This window comes from Notothenia rossii, assembly GCF_949606895.1.
Source record: "Notothenia rossii genome assembly, chromosome: 2".
In the NCBI taxonomy this organism is placed as follows: Eukaryota; Metazoa; Chordata; class Actinopteri; order Perciformes; family Nototheniidae; genus Notothenia; species Notothenia rossii.
In genome coordinates, this window is record NC_136904.1 from 32,259,141 (window position 1) to 32,271,770 (window position 12,630).

Here is a 12,630-nt window from a genome sequence, read left to right on the forward strand (position 1 = left end):
GTGTTAATAATTGCACGTTTTCACTGCTTATATATATGCGGGTTCGGGTCGGGTTGCGGGTCTTGTGCCGGCGGGTCGGGTCGGGTTGCGGAACTATTGGCAATATGTGTGGGTAGCGGGGCGGGTTCGGTATTGCACGTCGCGGGTGCGGGGCGGGAGCGGGTCTTGAAAATCAGACCCGTGCAGGACTCTGACGTGGCCTCCACTAGGAGATACTGCTTCAACAGCCCCGGCCAGCGCGCCAGGAGATTCCACTGAATTAGGCAGACTCAAAACCCCCTGTTCAACTAGTCCATATAGCAAAGTAGCCTTGAGATCACTCCACTGAAGTGGAGACAAAAAACGTGATAGTGGTCATCAATTAACCGCAAGTCAACCTCCCTACACAGGTCTAGCTGACACACAGTAGGACTGGCCACAAACTGCTCCAATACAAAAGCCATACTCAACAACGGCTACTTACAACATTATATACTTTTTTTTTTTTTAACACAACAACCTATCAATAACGCTTCACAAACACTGACACCAGTCTTCCCAATAACACACTTCCCCAGATCCTGCCTACCACAACTTACCTAACTATCTTCTGCAGCGTGCCGGGCTCGAGGCGACTTTAAAGGCAAACCTCATTGGCCGAAACCCTAAAACGCCTGCCCGCAACAGGGACTAAACCCCCCACCCACGATTACCCCGAAAATAAAAAAGGCAACATAATAAATGAGTGCCTGAAGAAAGGACTGATTCAGCCCAGCTAGACACTCCCCTATCTAAACTGAGGAAGCTGTTAAACAGTAAGAGACTTCACAGCCAATGCTAGACTTATACACACTACTGCTCACCTCCAAACACAATATCAACACACAAACAATCAAATACTCACTCCTTGTCTCAAAGATCCGGACGAGCGGGAGCTCCGTGTCGGCGCCTCTCCCTTCGTCTCACCGTCGCGCTGCGCTCCCTCGCCTACAGGGAAGCCCGTGGAGGAGGGCGCTGCGGTGCCTGAGGAAGAGCCAGCGGTAGCATGCGGCTAAGCTGCACCCTCTCCTCCTCTAGGCGACTGAAGCACTGGGTGACCGAGGATATCGACCCGAAGAGCCCCTCCGTGGACACGGGGGCTCCAAGGAGATCCTCTCGGTCCTTCTTGGATAGGACGGTGAGTCCTAGCCACACGTAACGCGACGCCACTGTGGCCAAGGACATCATCCACCCGGCTGCGGCGGCCACTCCATGGATCAGATTATTCATCTTCACCCAACACGCCAAGATCATTAGCCGCAGCCGCCATCTGTGCTCCGAGCCTGAACATTTTGTCCAAATACTCCAGGGTGTCTCGGTCCCTTGGCAGCGGGGGCAGAGGTTTCTTTCCCTCCGCTCAACCAACTGCCTGCAGAAGCAGATGGGCCGCCAGGCTCTCATCAAGGGGGAGCACACCGGGACACGACGTGTCCGAGCGGCCCTGCACCCTGATGATACCCGCCATGGCTACTATTGGGGCCTTCGTCTTCAATGGCCGCCGCCACGTCGCCTCCACACACTGCCAGATATCTGGCAACGGGGGCGAGACGAAGGCCGGCTGCGCCGGAAGCACCGGGCTGTAAAGCCCCTGCCGAAGGCGGCTTAAAGGCCTCGGTGGCAGCGGTGGGGGGAGCGGTAAGCCCACACGCTCTGCCGCCAGGGTCATCACCGCCGGGAAGTTCAGACGCGCAGACCTGTGTGCTGGACCCCCCTGACCGCCGGAATCTAAGGTACCAGACAACGAGGCATCCTCGTCTTCTTCCTCCTCCGTGAACGTGGCCACCCGGCCTCTCGGGAGGGTGAACTCAAATGGCACCTCGTCATCCTGTTCATCCATCTCCACCACCTTGAGATCCTCCAGCTGCGGGCCGAACTTCACCCGGAAATGTTCGCAACGATGTCGGCGGCTTAGCCGAGGGATCATGCGGCAGGCGTTACAGGCCGGTGACTGGTTTAGGCCGTCTTCTGCGTGGTCCGGCCCCAGGCACTAGAAGCACAGGCGGTGCGGATCAGCCCCCGCGATCAGGCCAGGGCATGTCGGCCAGGTCCGGTGCTCAAGGAGTGGTACCATGCTTGTTTTTATCTCTTTTCTCTTTCACGCCTTTGCACAGTGTTTCACTTCCACTCGCTGAAGAGAAAGGGATGACAGTCAGGAAGCGAGGCCTCCTTTTATACGGTGAGATGCACGCGCATTCAGGTAGGCCCGCCCCGGGGCCGGCTACGTCTATAGAGAGGCGAAGTCCTGCCCATCTACTAAATTATATATTGAAGTCAATGGAGAGAGAAAAGTCATCTTTCGATCCCGTTTGAACTGTGCCACGAATGACACATATTTCACCTGTTTCTTTCAGAATGACGCGAAAAAAGTATAAACGAGGTGAAAATCACTATAAGTCTGGGCATGTTGAGAGCTGTACATACACGAAAGGGGAGTTAGTCGGTTCTGTAAGAGCCAGCATGCGGGACCGGCTTTACAAGGTTTCAGTGAATAATGTGAGTGCAATGTTTAACGTTAGTGTCAGCTAGCTAACATTAGCTACCAAGGTACACTAACGTGTTTTGTTTTAGTAACTAGTTTTCTCCTTAAGAACTTTGTGGTCTCTGTGTATGCTGTGGATAACATTAGTGTTCACAAGAACAAGATACACTCCCGTGTTTTGTTTTAGTTGCTATTCAGATTGAAGCGGCCAGTTTTATATCGACTATATGTGTGATCCCCTTTTACATCTCGTTGTGTCATTTGAGTTTATTTGCTGTGTGTAGATTCAAGGACTTTGGTTATCTTGTCAATTTGTTTGGTTATCTAGGCACAGCTGTGTGTGACTCCCTCTGGTACACTGGTATGTGTTTTCCTAATGTGGAGAGCATTGATTAATTAATAAACTACACACTGACTCTAGATCCTGACCAAATCCTTTTTTTTTGTTGATCAAATGTTTTTCAAAAATGTATTGTATATTATATAACAGCTGCACATCACAGACCGGAGTTTCTGCTACTGTGGACCACGAAGGAGGCGATCATCATCCCCATCCCCAAAGACCCTGCATGGCATGGAAATCTCCTCCTCCTGGAACAATTCTACACCCAGCATATGCTCCCTGTGTTGGCCAGTAGAGAGGAGGACATTTAAATAAACATACTCTTAACACCCTCGGACTCTGCGTTGTGTTTCGTATGTGTGATGGGGTGTTATGCAGAGGGGAGGAAAACAGGACACAGCAGATTGGGATTGTGGTGGAGATGCTGAGCAGTTATGTAATTGTTGCATGTAATTATTATTATACTGCATGCTTCTTAGTTATTCCATCTTTTGCTGTAACATGGATCTGTATGTAACTCTATATTTACTTGTTATCTACCACACTTCCTTCTACATCATACACCATCATTATACATGGTGTATATAGGATATATATATTTGTATACATATCTGTAAATTGTATAATTTTATTTTGAGTTTTTGGGATTGTTGGAAACGTCTTTTTGATCTCTCTGTCTATAAACACAAACTGAGTAAGATTGACAATAAAGTTGACTTTGAAAAATATATATATTCTTTATGAAAATAGTTGACTGTTGTCAAATGAATCCAAATGAAACGTTGGACTGAACTACAACTACGCCTTTAAATCTCTACGGACTGTTTTTCAGTGGGTTAGTGGAGTTAGTAGTTTTCAGTTCCCTGGACTGATTAACAGCTCAGCTCCCTTTCTCTTTTGTCCACTCAAATACACTTGGCCCTTTCTCTTTTCCATGTGGAAAATGGCACCTGCGTATTCTGCTTTTCTCATCTGTCTCCCTGTCTGCTCGTCTACAATGAGACAATTACATAATTAATTACTAATAATCATTTAAACCTGTTATTACCAATATTTCACAAATTCTTCATGTAAACTTAAGAGCACAGCTGTATGTTGAGTGTCAACTTTGCTTGGTTCATCTTACTGGGGGGCAGCTACATGGATGTCGGTGCAGTCCACAATAATTTTGCAGTTGAAGGCAGAATTAATTTATTATTGACTCAGAATTAAGCACAACTTCATGTCATACAGTACATTGACTTTATTTGTAATTGTGTAAAAAGATATGAGCATTGATTAGCAAGCAGGACCTGCAGGAACAGAAAATGGTGACGGATGGAGCTGGGAAGAGAGAAGAATAAAGAAAACAGATCAACTTTATTATCGGATATTACAAATTCAATTTCAAAACAAGTTGCCGCTCCTACAGTTTTCTAGTATGTAAAGATGATTTCACATGACCAATGCAAAATATCACACTCAATACATGTGTGTCTCTGGGGGGTGCATTGTGCCTTTGATGTATATAAATAATATACCATAACCAAATACTATTACGTACACTGGAAGTCAGGTTGCCAGAGCAGGTCAGTCCAGTGTGCATGTTCCTCAGGGTCTCAGCAGTTACAGGTGAGGGAAAGAAAATAAAAGAGAAAAAGGTCAGTAACAACACTTTAAAGTAACAACACTGAATAATTATCTCTTTTAATAATTTTCTCTCAGTAATCACTCAACTACTGTCTTTCCAACAAACAGATTATCACTATCATCACAATGAAACACGTCCAGAAGAATGTCATGCAAAGCTGCCTGCCTGCCTGCCTTCCTTCCTTCGACTCTCCCTGAACTGCCTGATATTTTAATGTTCAATGTTATCCATTTGTGCAGATAGCATGAAGTAGAAAAGATCCCCGATGCTAATGTGGCGTGAGCCTACCTCCCGCCCCCTTAGCACCTGGTGGAGGGGGCGATAGGCTACTCTTCAAATGTTTCACAAAATACTTATCATCATGACTACTCTTACTGTTTAAAATGTTGGTTTACTTCATGTTAAAGCTGATACAAATGACAAGGCTAAGTAATGTAATGTAATGCAAACTAACGTGCTCGCTACTAGCTAGGTAGCTAACTTGACTATGTTCCATGCAAAACATGTATATTACCTGACAGTGACGTGCGGTGAGGTTCATGGCTGGTGAGGCACTGACTCTTTCAGAGTCAGATTTACAAATATTATATTTTGACCTTAATCAAAATATTCGGCTATTTTCAAAAGCTTTTTTAGTCTGATGCTTCAATTCATTTTAAACAGACCGTGCAACAAAAGGATACCAAACATCTAAATATTGGATTGTTCTTTCTTAGTAAGATCCCATTTTCATTACAATTGTGGTCTTACCTTGACTTGAAGATGAAGTCCATGCTATCCTTCTGGACAACAATCTCTATTACTTTTTTGTAAAAGTCCTCCTTATCTTCCTGTAATTTGAAAAGTCTAGCTTGTTGTTCGTAGACACTACTGTCTCTGCGTAGAATAACAGTAGCAACAAGAACCTGTGGGCTCATGTGCGCCCCCTTCAGTGCGGCAGAGGTTATGGCTGCCTCCCCTGGTGCTTTTTTCATTGCCGTTGTATGATGAGACCAGCGAGCCTAAATATCATATATACGTGAAATAAGTTATTTAGAGACTATGGATGGCGAGGATAAATGTAATAAAGGGATCTACAAACATTACATTGGTGACATACAGTGAGATGGTAACAGGGATGCGCTTAGTGCCCGCGCTCCAGCCAGTTTCTGTGGGGTGACGCATTTTGAGGTGAGGCAGAGCTCATCTGTGCCTCACTTGTCATCGCTACCCGTAGTTGTAGCGGAGCTCGGCAAATTTGCTGATTTTGACTTTAAAAAGCGATTGGAATCATACATAAAGCACATTTACAACACAGATCAGTGGAGACATTTTATTATTATTACTATTTAGTTTTTCTTTAGTTGTTTTTCCGTTACATTGGAGTATGACAGGCTGTTACCTGATATGTTTGGTCCTGGTCCTTTCACCAGACGGGAAGCGATAGAACGAGCAAGTGGTATGATCACTTTTGTGATTACAACCTGGTCCAAAGCACACAGGCATCTTGTAAAAGTGAATTTATTGGAGCAATCTCTTATATTTATTGGAAGGAATAAATCAGTTATGAGATCTTCTTCTTCTTCTTCTTCTTCTCTTGATTTTATGAGATCTTCTTCTTCTTCTTTGCTTTAATTGCTAGTCGCAACCAGTCTTGGAGCATTATCGCCTATGACATCACTTACTAGAATGCGATTTGGGATTTGTAGTCTTTCTCGTTGCGTATTTTTCATAGTTTTATATTTCAACAGTTTTACGACAAACTGTGACTTTTTTCACATGGAAATGATTGTTTAAGATTGACAAACATAGTATGTGTCATTCGTGGCACAATTCAAACGGGATCAAAAGATAACTTTTCTCTCCATTGACTTCAATGTATAATTTTCCGCTTCCGGGGTCCCATGGAGGCTCCCGGAGGGGGAGGGACTTCGCCTCTAGTCTCAGTAGGAGAATGCTTGCATTATAGTACCCATAGAGTCCAGTAGAGGGCGGAGCCTTTGAGAGATATAACAAGATAAAACCAGTGGTCAAGTTGTAAAAAAAAGCCAGGGGGGATGGTGGATCTGCATGCCCCCCCCCCCGGAGATTAAAAACAAAAACTAACCTGCAATTCAGGGTAGTTGAGTAGACTGGATATATGTTTGGTGCTGACTGCCTTAAGGGCCCTTAATTTGATCTGATGACAGCGCATTTGGTGGGAGACCAACGTTGTACCCTTTTGATTAGTGTTTAAGCACAAAGATAATTATTATATTCTATTACTGTAAAACAACTTGCATGCTATGGATATATTACGTGTCAGATACTCCTGTCATTGATCTTGACCAAGGCACCTCAGAATTAGAGTTGGTCCCATGGCTACCACTGCTCCTACATAGTTAGGGTAAATGCAGAGGACACATTTTCCCACTGGGTGCAAGTGCAACTTCAACTTCAACTTCACACTCACAATACCTATAAATCTACTGGGAATTCATCCATTAAATGTTGAAACAAAACCTCACAAAACATCGAACATGAATCCTCTCTAGTCAAGTCCATTTTAATTCAAGTGCAAGAACATGGATTAAACAAATATACTATTTACAAAATCTGAAAATAATACATATAATATGATATACAAATACAAATAAACAGTTTTATTCAATGGCTACCAACCCAATTCTCCCCTATACTGTAGTATCTCATAGGATCTTCCAAAGAGTTTCATAATCATGTTTTTTAATGACAACTTTCCGGGCTCTTGCTCTCAGATCATTAGCCAAGCTATGACTTTGAAGCCAAGACTTGACATAAACTTCTGGTTTGAACATTTGTAGTGGAGGGCCAACACACTTGATGAAAAGCAAGGCTGACATACTTTTTACCTCTAGCGTGCTTCTAGTTGTTGATGTTCATCTGACTGAACCCACGCTCACACTCAGCTGTGGAGATGACCAGTGTGTTCACTGCTTGAAGGAGGGGTTTTAGCTCTTCTGGTGCTTGTGGTGTCATTTCATCAACAGTTTTGAGTTTCACCATATCAACATATTCCCTCATTCCTCTCTGAATTTGTCTGCCATCATCAAGCTTGAAAAAGGAGCAGAGTTCCTGTATTTCCTTTTCGGCATAACGAACACCGCACACATCTGGCCAGTTTGATGGCTGCAGCACTTTGACATTGTCAAGAAAGCTCTGGTACTCTTCTTTGCTTCTCTGTTTTCCAGGCAGTGATCCCATTCTTGTCTCAATTTTAGCAGCCAAAGCATGAAAAAAATGTTGGTGGTTTATTTCTCTGCTGTGTCTTAAATTATTTGTTAGTGGCACCCCTTTGAATAGCTTCAAACCGATTGCAGTCTGAGCCACTTCTGCCGCTGGTCCAGGCTGCTCTGCCATGGACTTCAACACACGGACCTGCCGACTGAGTATTGCTACAGCCTTGGGGAGCGTCATGTTTCTGTCTTGAAGAGAGAGAGAGAATTCAGACAACTCTTCTAAAGCATCATACATGATTCCAAGATTGTGCACAAAGGTGACATTAGAAAGGCGATCTATTAAACCACTGAACATGCATTTCTCTGTTGAACTTCTTTTAGGATCAACTGAGGCATTGGAAAAGTGCTTGTGGATTGCAGGGTACTGCTGCCATACAGCTTTAATGGTCCTGTAACTGGATGCCACCCATCTAGTGCTGAGAATTCTCCCTATGTTCAGACACTGTAAAGCAAGTTCCTCACAACATTCAGTGAGCTCACGGCGGTTTTTGGCCGATGCATGATAGAGACTGTACACTTTGTCAAAGAAAAACTGGAAGTCATTCATCCCTACAGTTTCTTCAACAGCATCTCCAACACTCAGCTCAAGACGGTGGTTCATGCAGTGCCACACCATTACGTTTGGAAACTTTTCTACGATTTTGGTTGCAACACCTGCTTTACTTCCAAGCATTACAGAAGCTCCATCTGATGCAAAGCAAACAAAGCGTTCACTCAGAATAGCTTCAGAGAAGCCATGATGTGACAGATTTTTCATTAGAGCTTGATAGATTTCACCTGCATTGGTAGCAGAAAGCTCAACTAGATCCAAGAAGAATGTTAGGGGCTCTTCACTCATCCCTAAGCTCGCTCTAATATAAATGATCAATACTGATTTTTTACTGTCAGTTGTAGCTTCATCTATCATAACAGAAAGTTTTGTTCCACTTTGAAGGACCTTTCCAACTACTCTCTTTCGCATTTCATTTGCTATGTGTTGGCTGATTGTTGCACAGGAATAGTCTGAATGTAAAGTTCTTCCCATGTCTAGTCCATTCAAGACTTGCAGATCAATATCGGACGGTAGATCTGTGAAAGGCCTTCCAGATTTCACAATCTTGTAAACTGTACGAAATACCCTATCAGTAGTTAAGAAGTGATCCCTTTGCATTTCAGAAGTCAATGTTTCCAATGTCTTTTCTTTTGCTTTTTCCATGGTTTTCTCAGCTGCTTGGTGATAGTCTGACATTTTATGCTTGTGTATTTTCTTACGAAGAGACTGCAGCTGTGCTGCTCGGTTTGTACCATAGGCTGTAACCTTAACGTTGGACCACTCCTCAGCAATATGCAACTGGCTGCTCCCACCTGTACTTGGCCCAACCACTTTCATTTTCTGGCAGGTTAGGCAGCCAAGTTTTTTGCTTTGACATATTAGCCATGGATAATACTTTTTTTTCTCCCTGAACTTGGTAGATGTCCAGCATTCAGGGATATCTTGCTCATTATCTCCCTGGTTATTTTGGTCAGAATCATCGACACTATCTCGCCCTGCTTCTGCCTCCTCCTCTCTTCTTTTTTCTACCACAAAAACATAAAATCTATGTTAAAACCCCACTTGGTAAGATACATTTCCCCTCTTCGAAAAAGAAAAGTGTCTATTTAGAATTATCAAACCTGTTCCTTCTCCAGCTCTAGGCTCCTCTGCTTCTGCCTCCTCCTCTCTTCTTTTTTCTACCACAAAAACATAAAATCTATGTTAAAACCCCACTTGGTAAGATACATTTCCCCTCTTCGAAAAAGAAAAGTGTCTATTTAGAATGATCAAACCTGTTCCTTCTGCAGCTCTAGGCTCCTCTGCTTCTGCCTCCTCCTCTCTTCTTTTTTCTACCACAAAAACATAAAATCTGTTAAAACCCCCCCTTGGTAGGATTAGCTACATTTCCCCCTCTTCGAAAAAGAAAAGTGTCTATTTAGAAATATCAAACCTGTTCCTTCTCCAGCTCTAGTCTCCTCTGCTCTCCTTCCTGCTTCCTCGCCATGATTATCCTCTATATGAAGAAAACAACGGCATTATGGTTTTGTTAGAATGAGCAGACAGTGAAGTAGGCCTACTGTCAAGTTGTGTTTTTTTTTCATATAAAATAAGAGCGATGACATTCAACCACCAGAAGCCGCTATCACACGATTCGGAGGCATGCATCACATTTAAAGCTTTTTAAGTAATACATTTTGGTCGCTCACAGTGACTAAAGGTGCAATTTTCACACTTAATTTATATTATATGATCTCACTAAAATGAATGGAAAGCTTATCAAACAAAGTGCTTAAATCACTAGTGGATACATGATCATCGAATTGATACACAAAATCAGCCTAAAGATCCTCCAGGAACCTTAATTCAAATGGGTTCTTTCGGAACCAGTTTTCATACTGAAGAATCCCAAACTTGGACTATCTACCATCCTTAACTGAACTTCACCGGCTGTTTCAGGAACCGTCAACGACACCTGTTCTTCTCTGTGTTCTTCTGCCCCTGTCGTCTCTGCTTGTACACTAGCTTGCTCTGCCTCATCCTAAATTACATTGAATTTTTTTCCCCGACTGAACATGTCTAGGCTAGTTAAGTGTGTTGCTTATGCGGTCGCCTAAGCAGTAAAGAGCTGTGGGAAACCCTGCGAGATATTCCATGTGAAAAATAAATCAAATCTGACATTAACTTTGTGAATATAAGAAAGGTCTAACCTGACGTTGGTTACTATAGCAGCTAGTACTAGCTGCCTGGCGTTAGGCTAGTTAACAAGAAAAAAAAACGTAAGCTCCCAAACTATAACTCTGTTGTTATCGCCTCTGTCCAGAGATTACACATTTGGTGACATATCAAAAGTATTCTTGACTTACCTTCAGTGGTACTTTTTGTCCTCTTAAAGCCGAAGTAGTCCCTCAGGTCAAGCTGTCCTTGTCGCTTACTGGCCATTATGCTTGCACAGGCTGCGCTGCTATCGTTGACGCTGACTGACTTGACATCAATTTCGTGATCGTGATATGTGCACGAGCCCCTCGTCAACAGTATTTTAGCGGCTAAAATAATGTGGACGAGGGGCACGTGACGTGCACATATAAAATGTAGAATGTTGAAAATTAAACATTGGCAATATTTCCACATTAATTGATCAAATAACAGGGGATGGGAAGGGGGGATGGCCGTTTCATAAGGGGGATGGTTTTGACCATTTTAATACCTAAGGGGGATGCCATCCCCCCCCATCCCCCCTCAACTCGACTACTGGATAAAACCATAACACCTCTATCAGCTGACGCCAACAGGCAGGAACAGGGAGACCAAACACTGAGAGGGCAGCTGTGCTCAGCGAGGGCAGTACAAACTGATAAACTTGGTCAAAGTTATGGGCCTAGGAAAATATTTCCCCAACAGCAGCAAACTGACTGCAAGCGAAGCCGTGTCCTTGCTCAAAATAATCAGTTACACATAGTGAACAGAGCTTTAATGAAAACTCATATCTTATATTTTGAATGTGTTGGGGGCATGCTGTTCTAAATTAACACGTTCATTGAAATACTCAAACGACACATCAAATTGTTGTTATTTTAAAAATAAATTCTCAACACTTAAAAGCTTGCTGTTTGTCCTAGTGTATTACAGAGCTTTTTAACATAACATTAGTAAAGGAGTAGGAAAGATGAGTAGAAGAAACACAGTCCTGCATGTTGTAATGAAGCAAAGATACTTCAGAAAGGATGATGAAGATGAGATGAAATCTGAACTGAATGAATAAAGATCTCTTCTGAGGATTCTCATTTCTTATCAGTACTGCATCAATCAATCAATCAATCAATGTTTATTTACATAGCCCAATATCACAAATGTTACATTTGTCTCAGTGGACTTCACAGTTTGTACAGAATATCAGTATGACAATACGACACCCTCTGTCCTTAGACCCTCACATCGTACAAGGAAAAACTTCCAGAGAAAACCCAGTTTAAAGGGGAAAATGGGAGAAACCTCAGGGAGAGCAACAGAGGAGGGATCCCTCTCCCAGGACGGACAGACGTGCAATAGATGCCGTGTGTAAATTGAAAAGATAATACATTTGCAACATAGGTAGTCCAAATGTTTGGAAATGCATGTGTGTATAATAAGAAGATGAATCCATGAGTATATCCATCTAGGACTTATGATCCAGGACCACAGCCACGACTCAAGATCCAGGACTCGCAATCCATGACACAGGACCGCAGGATCATCCATGACTCCGGATCCCGGCATATATAGACACCAAAAAGAAAGAAATTTGGGGAAGCTGGGTTAATCGGAACATGAGAGCACACAGGTATAGACAGAGAGAAGGAAGAAGTAAGATGTCCCCCGACAAACTAAGCCTATATCAGCAAAACTAGGGGCTGAATCTAATCAGCCCTAACTATAAGCTTTATCAAAAAGGAAGGTCTTAAGCGCACTCTTAAAAACGGATAGGGTGTCTGCCGTCCGAACACAAACTGGAAGCTGATTCCACAAAAGTGGAGCTTGATAAGAAAAGGCTCTGGCTCCCATTGTACTTTTAGAGACTCTAGGAACAACCAACAACCCTGCATTCTTGGAACGCAATGCCCTAGTAGGACAATAGGGTATAATGAGTTCTTTAAGGTAAGATGGCGCCTGCCCATTAAGGGCTTTGTAGGCAAGAAGAAGAATTTTAAATTCTATCCTGTGTTCTATAGGGAGCCAGTGTAAGGCAGCCAGAACAGGAGTAATGTGGTCCCTTTTCCTAACTCTGGTTAGTACACGAGCTGCAGCATTTTGAATCAGCTGAAGCGACTTGACTGACTTCTTGGTACACCCTGATAATAAGGAGTTACAATAATCCAGCCTTGAAGTACTGCATCTGCTCACACGTTCCTGTGTTTGTCCTCTGGTGTGGTTGCC

At 43.3% G+C, this 12,630-nt stretch overlaps 1 protein-coding gene and 1 long non-coding RNA gene across 3 annotated transcripts; both read right to left on the reverse strand.

Moving 5' to 3' along the window:
* Positions 1–4,014: 4,014 nt before the first annotated feature.
* LOC307030373 lies at positions 4,015–5,844 on the reverse strand. Its single transcript, XR_013805637.1, has 2 exons — positions 4,384–5,844; positions 4,015–4,163 (listed from the first exon to the last, which is right to left on the reverse strand). It is a non-coding gene; the product is annotated as an uncharacterized lncRNA (long non-coding RNA).
* A 1,129-nt stretch (positions 5,845–6,973) lies between these two features.
* Positions 6,974–10,960, reverse strand: LOC307030583 (uncharacterized protein). 2 transcript variants are annotated; one of them, XM_079667084.1, is made up of 5 exons: positions 10,584–10,960; positions 9,671–9,733; positions 9,513–9,569; positions 9,360–9,416; positions 6,974–7,888 (listed from the first exon to the last, which is right to left on the reverse strand). In XM_079667084.1, exons 2-5 carry the CDS (start codon positions 9,722–9,724, stop codon positions 7,742–7,744), a joined length of 315 nt encoding a protein of 104 aa, XP_079523210.1. In that variant the 5' UTR covers positions 9,725–9,733; positions 10,584–10,960; the 3' UTR covers positions 6,974–7,741. The 2 variants fall into 2 exon arrangements, with proteins under 2 accessions (XP_079523210.1, XP_079523209.1); XM_079667083.1 differs by lacking the exon at positions 9,360–9,416 and having other exon boundaries at positions 6,974–7,892.
* Positions 10,961–12,630: the final 1,670 nt, after the last annotated feature.